This window comes from Salvelinus namaycush, chromosome 35 (genome assembly GCF_016432855.1).
Source record: "Salvelinus namaycush isolate Seneca chromosome 35, SaNama_1.0, whole genome shotgun sequence".
Classification (NCBI taxonomy): domain Eukaryota; kingdom Metazoa; phylum Chordata; class Actinopteri; order Salmoniformes; family Salmonidae; genus Salvelinus; species Salvelinus namaycush.
Window position 1 is genome coordinate 1707627 of NC_052341.1, and position 22556 is coordinate 1730182.

The window sequence follows — 22556 nt, forward strand, 5'->3', positions numbered from 1 at the left end:
AAATGTCCTCTCACTGACAACTGCATTTATTTTCAGCAAACTTAACATGTGTAAATATTGTATGAACATAACAAGATTCAACAACTGAGACGGAAACTGAACAAGTTCCAATGACATGTGACTAACAGAAATGGAACAATGTGTCCCTGAACAAAGGTGGGGGGGGGGGGGTCAAAATCAAAAGTAACAGTCAGTATCTGGTGTGACCACCAGCTGCATTAAGTACTGCAGTGCATCTCCTCCTCATGGACTGCACCAAATTTACCAGTTCTTGCTGTGAGATGTTACCCCACTCTTCCACCAAGGCACCTGCAAGTTCCCGGACATTTCTGGGGGGAATGGCCCTAGCCATCACGCTCCGATCCAACAGGTCCCAGACGTGCTCAATGGGATTGAGATCCGGGCTCTTCGCTGGCCATGGCAGAACACTGACATTCCTGTCTTGCAGGAAATCACGCACAGAGCGAGCAGTATGGCTGGTGGCATTGTCATGCTGGAGGGTCATGTCAGGATGAGCCTGCAGGAAGGGTACCACATGAGGGAGGAGGATGTCTTCCCTGTAATGCACAGCGTTGAGATTGCCTGCAATGACAACAAGCTCAGTCTGATGATGCTGTGACACACCGCCCCAGACCACGATGGACCCTCCACCTCCAAATCCCGCTCCAAAGTACAGGCCTCGGTGTAACGCTCATTCCTTCAACGATAAACACGAATCCGACCATCACCCCTGGTGAGACAAAACCGCGACTCGTCAGTGAAGAGCACTTTTTGCCAGTCCTGTCTGGTCCAGGGACGGTGGGTTTGTGCCCATAGGCGACGTTGTTGCCGGTGATGTCTGGTGAGGACCTGCCTTACAACAGGCCTACAAACCATCAGTCCAGCCTCTCTCAGCCGATTGCGGACAGTCTGAGCGCTGATGGAGGGATTGTGCGTTCCTGGTGTAACTCGGGCAGTTGTTGTTGCCATCCTGTACCTGTCCCACAGGTGGGATGTTCGGATGTACCGATCCTGTGCAGGTGTTGTTACACGTGGTCTGCCACTGCTAGGACGATCAGCTGTCCGTCCTGTCTCCCTGTAGCGCTGTCTTAGGCGTCTCACAGTACGGACATTGCAATTTATTGCCCTGGCCACATCTGCAGTCCTCATGCCTCCTTGCAGCATGCCTAAGGCACGTTCGCGCAGATAAACAGGGACCCTGGGCATCTTTCTTTTGGTGTTTTTCAGAGTCAGTAGAAAGGCCTCTTTAGTGTCCTAAGTTTTCATAACTGTGACCTTAATTGCCTACTAAGCTGTTAGTGTCTTAACGACCGTTCCACAGGAGCATGTTCATTAATTGTTTATGGTTCATTGAACAAGCATGGGAAACAGTGTTTAAACCTTTTACAATGAAGATCTGTGAAGTTATTTGGATTTTTACGAGTTATCTTTTGAAGGACAGGGTCCTGAAAAAGGGACGTTTCTTTTTTTGCTGAGTTGACTTATTCTGCCCTTGAGCAAGGCAGTTAACCAACAGAGGGGTTGTGTTGATAAGACACATTTCAGTTGAATGCATTCAGTTGAACAACTGAATTAGGTATCCCCCCCTTTCCCTTTAATTTGAGTGTCCTGGATTTTCATTTATTATGTAACTCTAGTCTATGAGACCAGCCTGATTCAACACATGCACAGAGCAGCCTGCCCTGCAAACACAACAGTAGATACTGTGATCCTTTGAATTGTGGACTTTCTCCCTCTTTACCCCGATGACCTTTTGTACTGTCAGCAGAAGCTGCATCTCCACTTCTCAGTTTGGAGTCATAACTAGATTGACACAGACACTTTCGCCGTCTTTGGAGAACAGGAAGCTGGAACTGACATTCAGATGGTACAATGGTGCAGCTGTGTGGGAAGAGATAGCATAGCTAAATCGAACAGTACCGGCTCGTGATTATAGAGAGAAAACTTGTCTTTGACTTGGCTCCGAGTATATGGGGAAGATCAAGCAGCATTGATTGGGAGATTTACGAATGCTCTTCAGTCACACATCTATGTCAGCTTTACCTCCACAGTGCTGTAGCATGTCTGTCATCTTTACCTCTACAGTGGTGTAGCCCGTCTGTCATCTTTACCTCTAGTGGTGTAGCCCGTCTGTCATCTTTACCTCTAGTGGTGTAGCCTGTCTGTCATCTTTACCTCTAGTGGTGTAGCCCGTCTGTCATCTTTACCTCTAGTGGTGTAGCCCGTCTGTCATCTTTACCTCTAGTGGTGTAGCCCGTCTGTCATCTTTACCTCTAGTGGTGTAGCCCGTCTGTCATCTTTACCTCTAGTGGTGTAGCCCGTCTGTCATCTTTACCTCTAGTGGTGTAGCCCGTCTGTCATCTTTACCTCTAGTGGTGTAGCCCGTCTGTCATCTTTACCTCTAGTGGTGTAGCCCGTCTGTCATCTTTACCTCTAGTGGTGTAGCCTGTCTGTCATCTTTACCTCTAGTGGTGTAGCCCGTCTGTCATCTTTACCTCTAGTGGTGTAGCCTGTCTGTCATCTTTACCTCTAGTGGTGTAGCCCGTCTGTCATCTTTACCTCTAGTGGTGTAGCCCGTCTGTCATCTTTACCTCTAGTGGTGTAGCCCGTCTGTCATCTTTACCTCTAGTGGTGTAGCCTGTCTGTCATCTTTACCTCTAGTGGTGTAGCCTGTCTGTCATCTTTACCTCTAGTGGTGTAGCCCGTCTGTCATCTTTACCTCTAGTGGTGTAGCCCATCTGTCATCTTTACAGTGCTGTATGTGCCATTGTGTCGTTTCCTAATGAGGCCTTTGGATTTAAAGGGTAAGGACAGCGAAATGTAATTTGGGTGAACTATCCCTTTACACCCCTTTCATCCTCTCCTGGGTCACGAAGCACACAGAAAATCTGCCGGTTAAGATAGTACATAATACATCACTTGCTGACTGAGGCCTATATCTCTAATTCTGAGCCGATACCAACTGCCAAAACCCAGAATTCTGACAGATGAATATCTTCCTCATTAAAAAAAAAAGGTGTGAAAACCATGATTGTCAGGCTCCTTATAAATCACTTCCACAAAAAAAAAAAAACACCTTTGCAGAGAAAGTAAAAAGCAGAAGAACACCTAGTCCCTGCTGTATGAACGTAACGGTGACGTCCGTCCCAGAACAGAGCTCTGGGTGTCACAAGCCTTCTCTCCCCCCCCCTCTTCTATCGACAGCTGCCTTGCCTTGATTTTTCACTTATTCGGATGCATTTAAAAATATTCTATGAGTAAGTGGAAAAAGCAATACAGTGACTGCCGAGGGGATTTCAGAGTATAAATACGGATGGTGACAATACTTGATGACGTGGTTAGAATATCGTTTGTTACTGAAGTTATCCGAGACACTGGAATCATTTTGGAGGAATAGTAGTGTTTTATTAACTCGCCTTGGAATATGTTTGCAGTACTACATATGAATAGCAGTCAAAGGGTTCGGTGTAATCCCAAAAAATTGTAGATTCTGGGATAAACATTTATTTGTATTTAGATTAAATTTAGGAAATAAAATGTTTTACGGTGTGAAACCAAAAGAGCATTTTTTGTAATGCTGTTCTGTCTTACCCCCCAGATACGACGCTGATTGAACAGGGCCCTAATATCTATGTTACACCATGCATTATCATCACGTTTACCACCAAAATAGGATTCGGTAGTGGTTGTCCCTAGTAAGACATTCATTACGCACAACAACAACAAAAAACACCTCGTGTTTATTTACCATGAATATCGTTGACGTGTATATCTTCAGAGGAGCGCGTTACCAAAATGTTCTGGACTGAGAATAACAATACTTGGTTTCAAAAAAATGATAGTGTTAAATCACACAAATGAAAGAAAGAAATCACACTATGTGGAATATTATATACATAGAAATGGAATATAAATTAAAGTGATAAATGAAGGCTATAAGAAAACAACAACTGATAACTACCTAACCGATATTAAGTAAACGCCAACATGTCCTTCATTACACCAAACAACATCGATTAGTTCATTTCCCTGTTTTACTTTTAGAGCATGGATGACATCATCGCTGTGGAACAGAGAAGTCGACTCATTTAGCCGTCCGAGTCCGGAGTTTCCTCTTGATGATGAGATGGTCACCCTCTCTCTCGTCTGGACTTCCACTGATGATCTGAGACAGAGGTCAACAGTTCAGGAGAATAAACATAAGCACTTACATATTTCTAACATACCAATTACAGTGGGGGGGGGGGGGGGAGATATATTTTGCAGGATGTAATACAAACTGAGGTAGCAGACTTTGAAAATAAATATTTGTGTCATTCTCAAAACTTTTGGCCACGACTGTGTGTGTGTGTGTATAATATATATATATATATACACTGCTCAAAAAAATAAAGGGAACACTTAAACAACACAATGTAACTCCAAGTCAATCACACTTCTGTGAAATCAAACTGTCCACTTAGGAAGCAACACTGATTGACAATACATTTCACATGCTGTTGTGCAAATGGAATAGACAAAAGGTGGAAATTATAGGCAATTAACAAGACACCCCCAAAAAAGGAGTGATTCTGCAGGTGGTGACCACAGACCACTTCTCAGTTCCTATGCTTCCTGGCTGATGTTTTGGTCACTTTTGAATGCTGGCGGTGCTCTCACTCTAGTGGTAGCATGAGACGGAGTCTACAACCCACACAAGTGGCTCAGGTAGTGCAGTTCATCCAGGATGGCACATCAATGCGAGCTGTGGCAAAAAGGTTTGCTGTGTCTGTCAGCGTAGTGTACAGAGCATGGAGGCGCTACCAGGAGACAGGCCAGTACATCAGGAGACGTGGAGGAGGCCGTAGGAGGGCAACAACCCAGCAGCAGGACCGCTACCTCCGCCTTTGTGCAAGGAGGTGCACTGCCAGCGCCCTGCAAAATGACCTCCAGCAGGCCACAAATGTGCATGTGTCTGCTCAAACGGTCAGAAACAGACTCCATGAGGGTGGTATGAGGGCCCGACGTCCACAGGTGGGGGTTGTGCTTACAGCCCAACACCGTGCAGGACGTTTGGCATTTGCCAGAGAACACCAAGATTGGCAAATTCGCCACTGGCGCCCTGTGCTCTTCACAGATGAAAGCAGGTTCACACTGAGCACATGAGCACATGTGACAGACGTGACAGAGTCTGGAGACGCCGTGGAGAACGTTCTGCTGCCTGCAACATCCTCCAGCATGACCGGTTTGGAGGTGGGTCAGTCATGGTGTGGTGTGGCATTTCTTTGGGGGGCCGCACAGCCCTCCATGGGCTCGCCAGAGGTAGCCTGACTGCCATTAGGTACCGAGATGAGATCCTCAGACCCCTTGTGAGACCATATGCTGGTGCGGTTGGCCCTGGGTTCCTCCTAATGCAAGACAATGCTAGACCTCATGTGGCTGGAGTGTGTCAGCAGTTCCTGCAAGAGGAAGGCATTGATGCTATGGACTGGCCCGCCCGTTCCCCAGACCTGAATCCAATTGAGCACATCTGGGACATCATGTCTCGCTCCATCCACCAACGCCACGTTGCACCACAGACTGTCCAGGAGTTGGCGGATGCTTTAGTCCAGGTCTGGGAGGAGATCCCTCAGGAGACCATCCGCCACCTCATCAGGAGCTTGCCCAGGCGTTGTAGGGAGGTCATACAGGTACGTGGAGGCCACACACACTACTGAGCCTCATTTTGACTTGTTTTAAGGACATTACATCAAAGTTGGATCAGCCTGTAGTGTGGTTTTCCACTTTAATTTTGAGTGTGACTCCAAATCCAGACCTCCATGGGTTGATAAATTTGATTTCCATTGATCATTTTTGTGTGATTTTGTTGTCAGCACATTCAACTACGTAAAGAAAAAAGTATTTAATAAGAATATTTCATTCATTCAGATCTAGGATGTGTTATTTTAGTGTTCCCTTTATTTTTTTGAGCAGTATATATATATATATATATATATATATATATATATATATATATATATATATATGTGTGTGTGTGTGTGTGTGTGTGGGTGGGTGGGTGTGTGTGTATATATATATACACACACACATATACACACACACAGTTCAAAAGTTAGACGATTTACTCAGAGAATTTAGCATGATTAAAGAGAACATAACGTCATCATGGTCAGAAAGTGGTCGCTGCTCAATAGAACTCTGTCACTGCTCCGTGGGCAGAACGACGCTAACTTCCAACGTCAACAGACAAGCTAGCTAGTGGCTGCAGGTTAGTGTGTGATACGGGCTCTTCCGTAAATAATATCCCCAGAATACAAAAATCAAATGGAGCTTATATACTGGGTATACATTAATTACCAAAGTTAACCGATTAAATTTCAATATATACACCCTCCCCGGGGGAAAAAATGCGTTCCTAGTTTCCATTGTGAATTTCCGAGTCTTCCCTTTTAAATCGCCATGGAAACGGCCCCTCTCAACATCGATTGACCGGGGTTAGAGGAACAAAAAGCCACGGATCTGGAGATGAACATGACGAGGGTATCAAGTTGATTTCGATCGATCCAAAGCGCGGAAAATGCCCCCTGATATACGTTACCCACCTCCTAACGCCGAAATAAGGAAGAGATACAGCCAAGAGCAGCACAATCTAAACTACAAATTACCATTCTCATTTCATCAACACGGTCAACTAACAAAGTGTGTTTAAAGTTGTAATATTGTAGAGAACAAATCTAAATGATTCATTGAATGTGATTCATAATGTCTCAGGGCAAAAGAAAAATCGGTTTTGACGTTGATTTAGTAGCACCCTCTTGAATTGACCCGTACTTCACTACGTTCTAGAGCAGAACGATCTAGTAACATTTCATTAAAAAACAGAGGACGTTGTACACAATTGTGCATCATTTTCGGCGTCCCGATTTCCGAGCCCTACTTTTAAAAACAAGTGTCTCAAATTATACAAAACCTTTCTAACGTATCTTTAAGATTGACCTATAGTGTAACGACCCTGGGTTGATAAGCGCGGATATCGACTCCGCCTCGCGAGCATGTTTTTGCGGGCACAGTCGATAGCGCGTCGGACTTCGGACTAGAAGGTCGAGGGTTCCAGACCTGCTCCCCCTGCCTGTTTCATTACATTATTTACAACTGAAGTTAAAAATCAACACGTATGTCTTGCATGACACCCACCATATAAAAGGGAATCATTACCCATAGTGCAAGGCTGCCCAGCATCAGACCTGAACTGATCGGGTTGTCTACGTGACCTTCCTGTGTGGTTACACACCCGACACACTGGGATAAAACAGATCTAAAATGAAATACTTTGATCAAGCACCCTGGGTGGTGAATAACTCTAAACAGGAAGCCCTACTGTCCCAATAAAATGGGTGTTGGCCCAGGTTTGGAGCAGCCACATATCGTATGGATGAATACACATCCAGCTAGGGATTTATTACAATACCTTCGATAAAGACTTGTTGATCCAGTACTAAATAAACTAAAAGTTATACAAATTGGACCACTTTGTCTGTCAAGTTTTGGTCCAGTATAAACAAATCAGAATGGATAAAGCCCATTAAAAACCACTTGGAATTCATTTGTAGCCATCCTAACGTCCTGCACTACGGATAAAACATATTTAAAACGTCTATTATTCTATAAAAATGTTAAACATTGTGCTATGTTGTTGCCATGTCGACCAAGCCTAATCGTACGGATGGGCAGCTGGCTGTGAGTTCTCACCGGGTGGGAGGGGAAGTCCATCGGGGAGGAGATATCTGGTCTGTAAAGCTTCCTCTTGGACTTCTTGGGTCTGAAGCTCATGGATGCACCGCTCTCCGTCTCTGGGGATTTCCCGCTCACCAATCCCATTATCTTTTTAGCTGCAAAGAGAAAGAGGGACGTGAAGGGCTTTAAAAAAAGCTCAGCAGCATAGGGCACTAAAAGGGTCAAGCCAGAGCAAGCCATTACTGTGGGCCAGAAACAATACACCTGGGATTCCAGTCTGTTTCCCTTCTATTGCCAGCTTATTATGGAATTGCCATGCTTGACAAGGACTATGGAGTAGGTAAAAGCACAAACAGCTCTGGGGCCAGGCAAGGCCAGACAGAGAGACTGTGGATGGACAGAGAGAGAGACTGTGGATGAACAGAGAGCGAGAGAGACTGTGGATGAACAGAGAGCGAGAGAGACTGTGGATGGCCCGGATAGAGAGACTGTGGATGGACCGGATAGAGAGAGAGAGACTGTGGATGGACGGATAGAGAGAGAGAGACTGTGGATGGACGGATAGAGAGAGAGAGAGAGACTGTGGATGGCCCGGATAGAGAGAGAGAGAGAGACTGTGGACGGACGGATAGAGAGAGAGAGAGAGAGACTGTGGACGGACGGATAGAGAGAGAGAGAGAGAGACTGTGGACGGACGGATAGAGAGAGAGAGAGAGAGACTGTGGACGGACGGATAGAGAGAGAGAGAGAGAGACTGTGGACGGACGGATAGAGAGAGAGAGAGAGAGACTGTGGACGGACGGATAGAGAGAGAGAGAGAGAGACTGTGGACGGACGGATAGAGAGAGAGAGAGAGAGACTGTGGACGGACGGATAGAGAGAGAGAGAGAGAGACTGTGGACGGACGGATAGAGAGAGAGAGAGAGAGACTGTGGACGGACGGATAGAGAGAGAGAGAGAGAGACTGTGGACGGACGGATAGAGAGAGAGAGAGAGAGACTGTGGACGGACGGATAGAGAGAGAGAGAGAGAGACTGTGGACGGACGGATAGAGAGAGAGAGAGAGAGACTGTGGACGGACGGATAGAGAGAGAGAGAGAGAGACTGTGGACGGACGGATAGAGAGAGAGAGAGAGAGACTGTGGACGGACGGATAGAGAGAGAGAGAGAGAGACTGTGGACGGACGGATAGAGAGAGAGAGAGAGAGACTGTGGACGGACGGATAGAGAGAGAGAGAGAGAGACTGTGGACGGACGGATAGAGAGAGAGAGAGAGAGACTGTGGACGGACGGATAGAGAGAGAGAGAGAGAGACTGTGGACGGACGGATAGAGAGAGAGAGAGAGAGACTGTGGACGGACGGATAGAGAGAGAGAGAGAGAGACTGTGGACGGACGGATAGAGAGAGAGAGAGAGAGACTGTGGACGGACGGATAGAGAGAGAGAGAGAGAGACTGTGGACGGACGGATAGAGAGAGAGAGAGAGAGACTGTGGACGGACGGATAGAGAGAGAGAGAGAGAGACTGTGGACGGACGGATAGAGAGAGAGAGAGAGAGACTGTGGACGGACGGATAGAGAGAGAGAGAGAGAGACTGTGGACGGACGGATAGAGAGAGAGAGAGAGAGACTGTGGACGGACGGATAGAGAGAGAGAGAGAGAGACTGTGGACGGACGGATAGAGAGAGAGAGAGAGAGACTGTGGACGGACGGATAGAGAGAGAGAGAGAGAGAGTGTGGACGGACGGAGAGAGAGAGAGAGAGAGAGACTGTGGATGGACGGATAGAGAGAGAGAGACTGTGGATGGGACGGATAGAGAGAGAGAGAGAGAGACTACGGACGGACGGATAGAGAGAGAGAGAGAGAGACTGTGGACGGACGGATAGAGAGAGAGAGAGAGAGACTGTGGACGGACGGATAGAGAGAGAGAGAGAGAGACTGTGGACGGACGGATAGAGAGAGAGAGAGAGAGACTGTGGACGGACGGATAGAGAGAGAGAGAGAGAGACTGTGGACGGACGGATAGAGAGAGAGAGAGAGAGACTGTGGACGGACGGATAGAGAGAGAGAGAGAGACTGTGGACGGACGGATAGAGAGAGAGAGAGAGACTGTGGACGGACGGATAGAGAGAGAGAGAGAGACTGTGGACGGACGGATAGAGAGAGAGAGAGAGACTGTGGACGGACGGATAGAGAGAGAGAGAGAGACTGTGGACGGACGGATAGAGAGAGAGAGAGAGACTGTGGACGGACGGATAGAGAGAGAGAGAGAGACTGTGGACGGACGGATAGAGAGAGAGAGAGAGACTGTGGACGGACGGATAGAGAGAGAGAGAGAGACTGTGGACGGACGGATAGAGAGAGAGAGAGAGACTGTGGACGGACGGATAGAGAGAGAGAGAGAGACTGTGGACGGACGGAGAGAGAGAGAGAGAGAGACTGTGGACGGACGGAGAGAGAGAGAGAGAGAGACTGTGGACGGACGGAGAGAGAGAGAGAGAGAGACTGTGGACGGACGGAGAGAGAGAGAGAGACTGTGGACGGACGGAGAGAGAGAGAGAGACTGTGGACGGACGGAGAGAGAGAGAGAGACTGTGGACGGACGGAGAGAGAGAGAGAGACTGTGGACGGACGGAGAGAGAGAGAGAGACTGTGGACGGACGGAGAGAGAGAGAGAGACTGTGGACGGACGGAGAGAGAGAGAGAGACTGTGGACGGACGGAGAGAGAGAGAGAGACTGTGGACGGACGGAGAGAGAGAGAGAGACTGTGGACGGACGGAGAGAGAGAGAGAGACTGTGGACGGACGGAGAGAGAGAGAGAGACTGTGGACGGACGGAGAGAGAGAGAGAGACTGTGGACGGACGGAGAGAGAGAGAGAGACTGTGGACGGACGGAGAGAGAGAGAGAGAGACTGTGGACGGACGGAGAGAGAGAGAGACTGTGGATGGACGGAGAGAGAGAGAGAGACTGTGGATGGACGGAGAGAGAGAGAGAGAGAGAGAGAGAGAGAGACTGTGGATGGACGGATAGAGAGAGAGAGAGAGAGAGACTGTGGATGGACGGATAGAGAGAGAGAGACTGTGGATGGACGGATAGAGAGAGAGAGACTGTGGATGGACGGATAGAGAGAGAGAGACTGTGGATGGACGGATAGAGAGAGAGAGACTGTGGATGGACGGATAGAGAGAGAGAGACTGTGGATGGACGGATAGAGAGAGAGAGACTGTGGATGGACGGATAGAGAGAGAGAGACTGTGGATGGACGGATAGAGAGAGAGAGACTGTGGATGGACGGATAGAGAGAGAGAGACTGTGGACGGACGGATAGAGAGAGAGAGACTGTGGACGGACGGATAGAGAGAGAGAGACTGTGGACGGACGGATAGAGAGAGAGAGACTGTGGACGGACGGATAGAGAGAGAGAGACTGTGGACGGACAGATAGAGACTGTGGATGGATGGATAGAGACTGTGGCAGGTAATACTGAACTTGACCATTAAGGTGTGATTCGTACCACTGCAGATGGTACTTTGGCTCCAGTGTGGTTTCTGGCTCTTTGGTCTGATGATGTAATCTAGCTATAGAGTATCCGGCACATTCTGTGCTACTGTTAGTGTCAACTCTTACCCTTGCTACCGAAAAACGTTGGGGAGCTCTGGAGGAAGTCGCCGATCTTCTGCATCGTTCCTTCTTTCCTGCTCCGAAGGCTGGACTGGGAGTCCTGGGGTTTAATGGAGTCCGGGTCTTTACTGCCCCTCGCCGGAGAGGTCTACGAAACCATGATATAATTAAGCAATAAGGCCTGAGGTGGTGTGGTATAATGGCCAATATACCACGGCTAAGGATTGTTCTTAGGCACGACAGAACGCTGACACAGCCCTTAGCCGTGGTATATTGGCCAGATAACAAACCCGAGGTGCCTTATCGTTTTTATAAAACTGGTTACCAACGTAATTAGAGCAGTAAAAACAAAATGGTTTTGTCATACCCGTGGTCTACACCATGGCTTTCAGCCAATCAGCATACAGGGCTCAAACCAGGCAGTTTATAATAATAAGTATGTGTACACCCCTTCAAAACAACCGTTGCTGAAATCGAGCACACAGCCATGCAATCTCCATAGACAAACATTGGCAGTAGAATGGCCCGTACTGAAGAACTCAGCGACATTGAACATAGCACCGTCATAGGATGCCACCTTTCCAACAAGTCAGTTTGTAAAATGTCTACCCTGCTAGAGCTGCCCCGGTCAACTGTAAGTGCTGTTATTGTGAAGTGGAAAATGTCTTTCACATGACCCATCAATTTAGACAAGTGTGTCTGGGTAAGAGTCATCTAAAATTTATAAAATATTTTTTCATCAGGACACTTTGTTTACCTGAAATTTTTCCTTAATGTAGGCTACTACCACTTTTAAACTTAACTTTACTACACTACTCACTGTTTAGCACATGACCTCACAAGAGATGGGTGGGGCTAAAGCTTAAGAGGGTGGGAACAATGCTGAATGGGTGTAGACAACGAAGAGCTCTTCAGTAGGTACCAAAACATTCCAAGGGCCATTTTCTCAAAAGTGCGGTTACAAGTTTATTAACTTCTCTAGGATAGGGGGCGACATTTTCACTTTTGGATGAATTGGTGCCCAAATTGAACGGCCTCGTACTCTGTCCTAGATCATATGATATGCATATTATTATTACTATTGGATAGAAAACACTCTGAAGTTTCTACAACGGTTTGAATTATATCTGAGTAAAACAGAACTCATATGGCAGGCAAACTTCCAAACAGGAAGTAAAAAATCTGAAATGGGTCGATCTGAAAGTCATGGCCTATTCAAATCTCCTATATTTATGGATCTGTATGCACTTCATACGCCTTCCACTAGATGTCAACAGGCAGTAGAACGTGGAATGAAGCGTCTAGCATGATATGGGGCCGGATGAGAGCTATTGGGGTGCGTGGTCAGGCAGATTGCCAGTTCTTGGCCACGCACACTGGGAACGTCATGTCCTTGTCTGCAATGAGTCATATAGACATGAAGAAATGCTCCGTTTGGGACGTTATTGGATATATATGAGGAAAAACATCCTGAAGATTGATTTTCAACTGAGTTTAACCAGTTTATTCGATTTGTAATATCACTTTTTGAAGTTTTCGTTCATAAGCGTAAATTTGTATGGACACGTGTACTACACATGCTAGCCAAAGTTGCTAATTCGACAGAAGTAAATAGACATTATAAAACAAAACAACGATTTATTGTGGAACTAGGATTCCTGGCACTGCATTCTGATGAAAGATCATCAAAAGGTAAGGGAATATTTATGATGTAATTTTGTATTTCTGTTGACTCCAACACGGCGGAGAATGGCTGAGCGCCGTCTCAGATTATTGCATGGTGTGCTTTTTACTAAAGTTATTTTTTAAATCTAACACAGCGGTTGCATTAAGAACCAGTGTATCTTTAATTATATGTACAACATGTATCTTTCATCAAAGTTTTATGATGAGTATTTCTGTATTTCACATTGCTCTCTGTAATTATTCTGGCTATTTTGGATGCATTTCTGAACATGGCGCCAATGTAAAACCACGATTTGTGGCTATAAATATGCACATTATCGAACAAAACATAAATGTATTGTATAACATGATGTCATCTGATGAAGATGTTCAAAGGTTAGTGATTAATTTCCAAATGGAGATTAAGTGAAAATAAAAATCTCATTGATTTATCAAGACCAGTCCTCATGCTTGTCTCAGAGTAGCGCAAAACGGTGCTAAAATAGTTATAGGCTTTTGTTTTTCTAACTTTTAAATGCTCTTTAAATAAATAAAGTCCTACACCATTTTTTAACAGCACGTTACTCAACACTAGTGAGACTCATTTCACCTATGGCAAGCCTACAGTATATTGAAAAATATGATTTTTTTTTCAATGCCTTGCCTCTCAGCCAATAATTACATTTAGAGGATTGGAGGACTATATTAATATCTAAAGGGCATTTTCCTTACATTTAGAGGACTCTATATTAATATCTAAGTGGTATTTTCCATTAGATATTCTCACATATCCTAAAGGGCTTTTATATAATTCGAAATTAATTAATAAATTGCTTTGTTTAAAAAGTAACAATATTTTGGAGATTTCGTTTTTCATTTAACCTGGAGTGAGCGAGAAAAAAAAAGAGGCAATTCTTGAACATGGGGTGAGGCATTCTCACTAATTTGTAAATAAAGCCAGTTATTTTGAATGATTTATTTCTGGATAAACCTAACTTGACTGAATATAAGCAAATGATGTTTTGCTGAATAATCAACACATCTTAAAGAATATATTTGAGCATTTTCGTTTCTCCATGCTGGTCTCAGAGCAGTGTGAAACGGTGCTGAAATAGACGACGCAGCAGTAATGCTATGTATTCTGTGCCCACTCGTGGTGTCTCTCTTCGGTTACACATCCTTGGAATAGCACCACATTAACCATGTGTGTTAGCTTGTTTTGTACTGTTCTGTAGTTTCGACCCTATGATTCGTCTGAGAAACTTTGCGTCCTCCAGGCCCAGATCAAAGCTGGCGAGACATTCAATAATAATAATTCCACTTTAAAATAAACCATCAAATGGGAATTATCCTATCAATCTGTCTCTCGCTTTTCATCTTCTCCCTCTCTCCTCGCCTCGGTCTCTCTCCACAGACTAATAGGAAACATTTGCATGGTGGGCTACATTATTTATTGTAACCACAGTGTCGCACATCATTTGTATCTACCTTTCCAATTACTTTTAGAGTTTGGGAATTACGAATGTGCGCTCTATTTTTAGTTAGTTACATTGTTTTAGTCCGAAAGTGCAGACTTTTTTTTCTTTAAATTGTTGTTTTAATGTAGGATGCTACATTTGTGATCAGTTGCAATTGTAAATAGGACTAATAAAAAAAAAATCCTACTTCTATTAGGCTGTCAAGCATCATAGCCTACTTCAGCCAGTTATTTTAAAAAGATTTTGTGGCATAGAGAAAGTTAAGATATCAGACAGGGGAGGTGATATTAATAATACTCTGAGTAAAAGAGAATGTTTTGGGATTTTCACCCTCCAGACATTATTTCCTGAAGGTCTTAATGATGAAATGTCTATGTATGTTATGTTGTAAACGTGAACATGAATTCAGCCCCTATTTCAGATTACACTGATGTTTTTCCTTGCGTTGTACCCAATGATTTATGAAAACTAGCGCGGTAGGTCGATGTCCTCATTGTGGTTTTACAGACGTGTTTAATATGTTTTATGTACACGCTTTATTTGAATATTTATGATGCGCATATTGTTATATTTGGTAGCACTTATTTGTTTTTTCTTCACCTCCAAACCCCTTTTGATGTGTGGAACGAATGTGGGTGGGGCTAGGTCTACCTCACAAAAGCTCTGACGAAGGCCGTGAGGCCGATACGTAAAGCTTATTAAAGATCAGTGATACAAGCAAGAGAAATGTGCAGGTTCCTTTTTCCTCATCTTATCCAGCTGTTGCCATGCACCTGTTGCCATGCACCTGTTGCCATGCACCTGCAAAAAAGATAGCTCAGATGTGCGAGTGCCTTTTGAATTTGACTTTACAAACAACGAGGGCTTAATTGGAGTCTATTTCTTCAGAGTCTAGGCCTATTTAAAAAAAAAAAAAAAAAAAAGGAGAAATGTCATGCTTCAGGTCATTAAAATGTACTGCGACTGGATAATCCCTGTCGTTTCTCCTGATTTAACTTTTGTGTTCCCTGATTCTCTGTTTGAGAGAACGAGAGGTTTTACCTACATACCACAGCCCACATAGACATTTAATAATGTAGATACCATGGGTGGTGGAGCACCTAATAATGTCATTTATTAGGAACCGTTTTCCTGTATGTGGTTGGCAGAAATATTCACACTTCATCATATTGTTGCACTGTGCTCAACCTCTGCATTTATAGCTACCATTTGGAAGAGGGCGTAAAAGAGCCTGGCTGAGTCTTTTGCGGCTGGCAGTTGGCACGGACCAATTTATCGCGTAAATTGTGACCTCTCCTATATATATATAATAAGGTGTGAACATTAGAGTGGTCTTTAGCGGGTCAAAGTTTGGTAAAAGTTCTTCTCGGGTTTTCCCCCAATGCCAAATGAAGAGCTTCATCCACACATTGTGGAGAACAGCCTCTTCTTAAAAACCTATTGCTGCTTTTTCTAGATACAGTAGTCCTGAAAATGATTTGTTCCAAGTTGGGGAGGAAGGGGGTTTCATACCTAGCTCAAATTGGGGAGGGGAGGGGGTTTCACACCTACCTCAAGTTGGGGAGGGGGGGGGTTTCACACCTAGCTCAAGTTGGGGAGGGGAGGGGGTTTCACACCTACCTCAAGTTGGGGAGGGGAGGGTTTCACACCTAGCTCAAGTTGGGGAGGAGGGGGTTTCACACCAAGCTCAAATTGGGGAGGGGAGGGGGGGGTTCACACCTAGCTCAAGTTGGGGAGGAGGGGGTTTCACACCTAGCTCAAGTTGGGGAGGAGGGGGTTTCACACCTAGCTCAAATTGGGGAGGAGGGGGTTTCACACCTAGCTCAAGTTGGGGAGGGAAGGGGGGGTTCACACCTACCTCAAGTTGGGGAGGGGAGGGTTTTACACCTAGCTCAAGTTGGGGAGGAGGGGGTTTCACACCAAGCTCAAATTGGGGAGGGGAGGGGGGGGTTCACACCTAGCTCAAGTTGGGGAGGAGGGGGTTTCACACCTAGCTCAAGTTGGGGAGGAGGGGGTTTCACACCTAGCTCAAATTGGGGAGGAGGGGGTTTCACACCTAGCTCAAGTTGGGGAGGGAAGGGGGGGTTCACACCTAGCTCAGTTGGGGAGGGGTTCACACCTAGCTCAGTTGGGGAGGGGTTCACACCTAGCTCAGTTGGGGAGGGGGGGAGGTTCACACCTAGCTCAAGTTGGGGAGGGAAGGGGGGGGGTTCACACCTAGCTCAGTTGGGGAGGGGGGAGGGGTTCACACCTAGCTCAGTTGGGGAGGGGGGAGGTTCACACCTAGCTCAAGTTGGGGAGGAGGGGGTTTCACACCTAGCTCAAGTTGGGGAGGGGGGGTTCACACCTAGCTCAAGTTGGGGAGGGGAGGTTCACACCTAGCTCAAGTTGGGGAGGAGGGGTTTCACACCTAGCTCAAGTTGGGGAGGAGGGGTTTCACACCTAGCTCAAGTTGGGGAGGAGGGGTTTCACACCTAGCTCAAGTTGGGGAGGAGGGGTTTCACACCAAGCTCAAGTTGGGGAGGAGGGGGTTTCACACCTAGCTCAAGTTGGGGAGGGAAGGGGGGGGGGGGGGGGGGTTCACACCTAGCTCAGTTGGGGAGGGGGGAGGGGTTCACACCTAGCTCAGTTGGGGAGGGGGGGAGGTTCACACCTAGCTCAAGTTGGGGAGGAGGGGGTTTCACACCTAGCTCAAGTTGGGGAGGGGGGGTTCACACCTAGCTCAAGTTGGGGAGGAGGGGTTTCACACCTAGCTCAAGTTGGGGAGGAGGGGTTTCACACCTAGCTCAAGTTGGGGAGGAGGGGTTTCACACCTAGCTCAAGTTGGGGAGGAGGGGTTTCACACCTAGCTCAAGTTGGGGAGGGGAGGTTCACACCTAGCTCAAGTTGGGGAGGGGGGGAGGTTCACACCTAGCTCAAGTTGGGGAGGGGGGGAGGTTCACACCTAGCTCAAGTTGGGGAGGGGAGGTTCACACCTAGCTCAAGTTGGGGAGGGGAGGTTCACACCTAGCTCAAGTTGGGGAGGGGAGGTTCACACCTAGCTCAAGTTGGGGAGGGGAGGTTCACACCTAGCTCAAGTTGGGGAGGGGAGGTTCACACCTAGCTCAAGTTGGGGAGGGGAGGTTCACACCTAGCTCAAGTTGGGGAGGAGGGGTTTCACACCAAGCTCAAGTTGGGGAGGAGGGGGTTTCACACCTAGCTCAAGTTGGGGAGGGGAGGGGGGGGGGGGTTCACACCTAGCTCAAGTTGGGGAGGGGAGGGGGGGGTTCACACCTAGCTCAAGTTGGGAGGGGGTTTCACACCTAGCTCAAGTTGGGGAGGCAAGGGGGGGGGGGTTCACACCTAGCTCAGTTGGGGAGGGAAGGGGGGGGGTTCACACCTAGCTCAAGTTGGGGAGGAGGGGGTTTCACACCTAGCTCAAGTTGGGGAGGAGGGGGTTCACACCTAGCTCAGTTGGGGAGGGGGGGAGGTTCACACCTAGCTCAAGTTGGGGAGGAGGGGGTTTCACACCTAGCTCAAGTTGGGGAGGAGGGGGTTTCACACCTAGCTCAAGTTGGGGAGGAGGGGGTTTCACACCTAGCTCAAGTTGGGGAGGGGAGGTTCACACCTAGCTCAAGTTGGGGAGGGGGAGGTTCACACCTAGCTCAAGTTGGGGAGGGGGGGTTCACACCTAGCTCAAGTTGGGGAGGGGGGGTTCACACCTAGCTCAAGTTGGGGAGGGGAGGTTCACACCTAGCTCAAGTTGGGGAGGGGAGGTTCACACCTAGCTCAAGTTGGGGAGGGGAGTTTCACACCTAGCTCAAATTGGGGAGGGGAGGTTCACACCTAGCTCAAGTTGGGGAGGGGGTGAGGTTCACACCTAGCTCAAGTTGGGGAGGGGGTGAGGTTCACACCTAGCTCAAGTTGGGGAGGGGGGGTTCACACCTAGCTCAAGTTGGGGAGGGGGGGTTCACACCTAGCTCAAGTTGGGGAGGGGGGGTTCACACCTAGCTCAAGTTGGGGAGGGGGAGGTTCACACCTAGCTCAAGTTGGGGAGGGGGGGTTCACACCTAGCTCAAGTTGGGGAGGGGGGGTTCACACCTAGCTCAAGTTGGGGAGGGGGTTTCACACCTAGCTCAAGTTGGGGAGGGGGGGTTCACACCTAGCTCAAGTTGGGGAGGGGGAGGTTCACACCTAGCTCAAGTTGGGGAGGGGGGGTTCACACCTAGCTCAAGTTGGGGAGGGGGGGTTCACACCTAGCTCAAGTTGGGGAGGGGAGTTTCACACCTAGCTCAAATTGGGGAGGGGAGGTTCACACCTAGCTCAAATTGGGGAGGGGAGGTTCACACCTAGCTCAAGTTGGGGAGGGGGTGAGGTTCACACCTAGCTCAAGTTGGGGAGGAGGGGGTTTCACACCTAGCTCAAATTGGGGAGGAGGGGGTTTCACACCTAGCTCAAATTGGGGAGGGAAGGGGGGGTTCACACCTAGCTCAGTTGGGGAGGGGTTCACACCTAGCTCAGTTGGGGAGGGGGGGAGGTTCACACCTAGCTCAAGTTGGGGAGGGAAGGGGGGGGGTTTCACACCTAGCTCAGTTGGGGAGGGGGGAGGGGTTCACACCTAGCTCAGTTGGGGAGGGGGGAGGTTCACACCTAGCTCAAGTTGGGGAGGAGGGGGTTTCACACCTAGCTCAAGTTGGGGAGGGGAGGTTCACACCTAGCTCAAGTTGGGGAGGAGGGGTTTCACACCTAGCTCAAGTTGGGGAGGAGGGGTTTCACACCTAGCTCAAGTTGGGGAGGAGGGGTTTCACACCTAGCTCAAGTTGGGGAGGAGGGGTTTCACACCAAGCTCAAGTTGGGGAGGAGGGGGTTTCACACCTAGCTCAAGTTGGGGAGGGAAGGGGGGGGGGGGGGGGGGGGGGGTTCACACCTAGCTCAGTTGGGGAGGGGGGAGGGGTTCACACCTAGCTCAGTTGGGGAGGGGGGGAGGTTCACACCTAGCTCAAGTTGGGGAGGGAAGGGGGGGTTCACACCTAGCTCAGTTGGGGAGGGGTTCACACCTAGCTCAGTTGGGGAGGGGGGGAGGTTCACACCTAGCTCAAGTTGGGGAGGGAAGGGGGGGGGTTTCACACCTAGCTCAGTTGGGGAGGGGGGAGGGGTTCACACCTAGCTCAGTTGGGGAGGGGGGAGGTTCACACCTAGCTCAAGTTGGGGAGGAGGGGGTTTCACACCTAGCTCAAGTTGGGGAGGGGAGGTTCACACCTAGCTCAAGTTGGGGAGGAGGGGTTTCACACCTAGCTCAAGTTGGGGAGGAGGGGTTTCACACCTAGCTCAAGTTGGGGAGGAGGGGTTTCACACCTAGCTCAAGTTGGGGAGGAGGGGTTTCACACCTAGCTCAAGTTGGGGAGGAGGGGTTTCACACCAAGCTCAAGTTGGGGAGGAGGGGGTTTCACACCTAGCTCAAGTTGGGGAGGGAAGGGGGGGGGGGGGGTTCACACCTAGCTCAGTTGGGGAGGGGGGAGGGGTTCACACCTAGCTCAGTTGGGGAGGGGGGGAGGTTCACACCTAGCTCAAGTTGGGGAGGAGGGGGTTTCACACCTAGCTCAAGTTGGGGAGGGGGGGTTCACACCTAGCTCAAGTTGGGGAGGGGAGGTTCACACCTAGCTCAAGTTGGGGAGGGGAGGTTCACACCTAGCTCAAGTTGGGGAGGGGAGGTTCACACCTAGCTCAAGTTGGGGAGGGGAGGTTCACACCTAGCTCAAGTTGGGGAGGGGAGGTTCACACCTAGCTCAAGTTGGGGAGGAGGGGTTTCACACCAAGCTCAAGTTAGGGAGGAGGGGGTTTCACACCTAGCTCAAGTTGGGGAGGGGAGGTTCACACCTAGCTCAAGTTGGGGAGGGGAGGTTCACACCTAGCTCAAGTTGGGGAGGGGAGGGGGGGGGGGGGGGGGTTCACACCTAGCTCAAGTTGGGGAGGGGAGGGGGGGGTTCACACCTAGCTCAAGTTGGGAGGGGGTTTCACACCTAGCTCAAGTTGGGGAAGCAAGGGGGGGGGGGGTTCACACCTAGCTCAGTTGGGGAGGGAAGGGGGGGGGGTTCACACCTAGCTCAAGTTGGGGAGGGAAGGGGGGGGGTTCACACCTAGCTCAAGTTGGGGAGGAGGGGGTTTCACACCTAGCTCAAGTTGGGGAGGAGGGGGTTCACACCTAGCTCAGTTGGGGAGGGGGGGAGGTTCACACCTAGCTCAAGTTGGGGAGGAGGGGGTTTCACACCTAGCTCAAGTTGGGGAGGAGGGGGTTTCACACCTAGCTCAAGTTGGGGAGGGGGAGGTTCACACCTAGCTCAAGTTGGGGAGGGGGAGGTTCACACCTAGCTCAAGTTGGGGAGGGGGGGTTCACACCTAGCTCAAGTTGGGGAGGGGGGGTTCACACCTAGCTCAAGTTGGGGAGGGGAGGTTCACACCTAGCTCAAGTTGGGGAGGGGAGTTTCACACCTAGCTCAAATTGGGGAGGGGAGGTTCACACCTAGCTCAAATTGGGGAGGGGAGGTTCACACCTAGCTCAAGTTGGGGAGGGGGTGAGGTTCACACCTAGCTCAAGTTGGGGAGGGGGGGAGGTTCACACCTAGCTCAAGTTGGGGAGGGGAGGTTCACACCTAGCTCAAGTTGGGGAGGGGGTGAGGTTCACACCTAGCTCAAGTTGGGGAGGGGGGGAGGTTCACACCTAGCTCAAGTTGGGGGGGGGGGGGGGGGTTCACACCTAGCTCAAATTGGGGAGGTTCACACCTAGCTCGGCTATTAGACAATTCTTTAGTAAAGGTTGAATAGTCTATTGTTCAGCTAATAGCCCATCCTGCTACGCTTGTGAAAAACTAATAATAATATTTTCCCTCTTTCCACATGTTAAAGATTCCAATTGATAAAGTGTTTTTAGCCCCAATCGGCCCCAACCCCAATGAATACATTTGGGCCACAGTCGTTAGTGTGCTGGACTTCAGGCTAGAATGTTGAGGGTTCTAAACCTGCTCCTCTGCTTGTTTCATTACATTATTATGCCTCAGAGCAAATAGCCTGGATTGTTACTCCCATCTCGTTCCTCGCTCTTTTCCCATGCGTCATTCTCTGCCTGAGTGGCTCGCTTGTGGGTGTGCTGGCAGGACGTAATGTTTTTTATTCTGTGTGTGTGTGTGTGTGTGTGTGTGTATGTATGTATATATATATATATATATATATATATGAATTACAAATCAGCCTTAACTTAACTCATGTTTCTAGTCTATTGCATAGTTACAATGTGTAATCATTGATGTCCCAGGAGCAGCAGTTGTAAACACTGTTGAAGTGTATAATGAGTGAGATATCATAAACCTGGTATTGGATGTGGCTGGGGAAAAAAACCTTGCTAAATAGAGATTTTCATAAAATGTACTTTATGACAAAAAAAATCATTTGTCTCTACATTAACTAACATATTCCTCTCAATTATACATTTTTTGCTTGACTCATTATGACGTTATAACGGCTTACATTTGCTTTCTGTAATGTTTTGTCAGCCATCTTTGCTGAAGTTACCAGGGCCGGGTGGCCCCGTGTGAAATTCGTCATTGGAACCGCTCGATATGATTGGTCATATAAAAACCTTGGGACCCAAATGCATAATGAGTGCTCTAACTCCCCCTTGTGGTGGTCTGGAGCAATGACGCGGTGACGCTGGGTACCTCTAAGTCCCACGGTGTAAACTCACAACTTTTAAAAGAGGAACCACTGTACACACAGCTGACACACACCCCCCACCAGGTCTTTTCACAGTCCGCAAACCCAGAACAAATTCAAGAAAGCGTACAGTATTTAATAGAGCCATTATTGCATGGAACTTCCTTCAAATAAACAGCAAACCTGGTTTCAAAAAACACAAAGCAACACCTCACGGCACAACACCTCTCCCGTATTTGACCTGGATAGTTTGTGTGTCTGTATTGATATGTCGGCTACGTGGGCCTTAAAAAAAAAAGTTGTTCTGTCCTTGAGCTGTTCTTGTCTATTCATGTTCATGTTTTGTGCGGACCCAGGAAAAGTAGCTGCTGTTATCTCAACAGCTAACGG

General features: G+C 48.2%; 1 protein-coding gene across 1 annotated transcript in view; it reads right to left on the bottom strand.

Moving 5' to 3' along the window:
* Window positions 1-3719: 3719 nt before the first annotated feature.
* LOC120029349 (kinesin-like protein KIF20B) overlaps window positions 3720-22556 on the bottom strand; it is a 59439-nt gene continuing 40602 nt past the window's right edge. The window contains exons 31-33 of the mRNA XM_038974581.1: window positions 11344-11485; window positions 7729-7868; window positions 3720-4165 (exon numbers count right to left, since the gene is read on the bottom strand). Coding sequence (XP_038830509.1) covers window positions 4085-4165; window positions 7729-7868; window positions 11344-11485 — 363 coding nt within the window. The 3' untranslated portion in view covers window positions 3720-4084. The remainder of the gene's footprint in view (window positions 4166-7728; window positions 7869-11343; window positions 11486-22556) is intronic.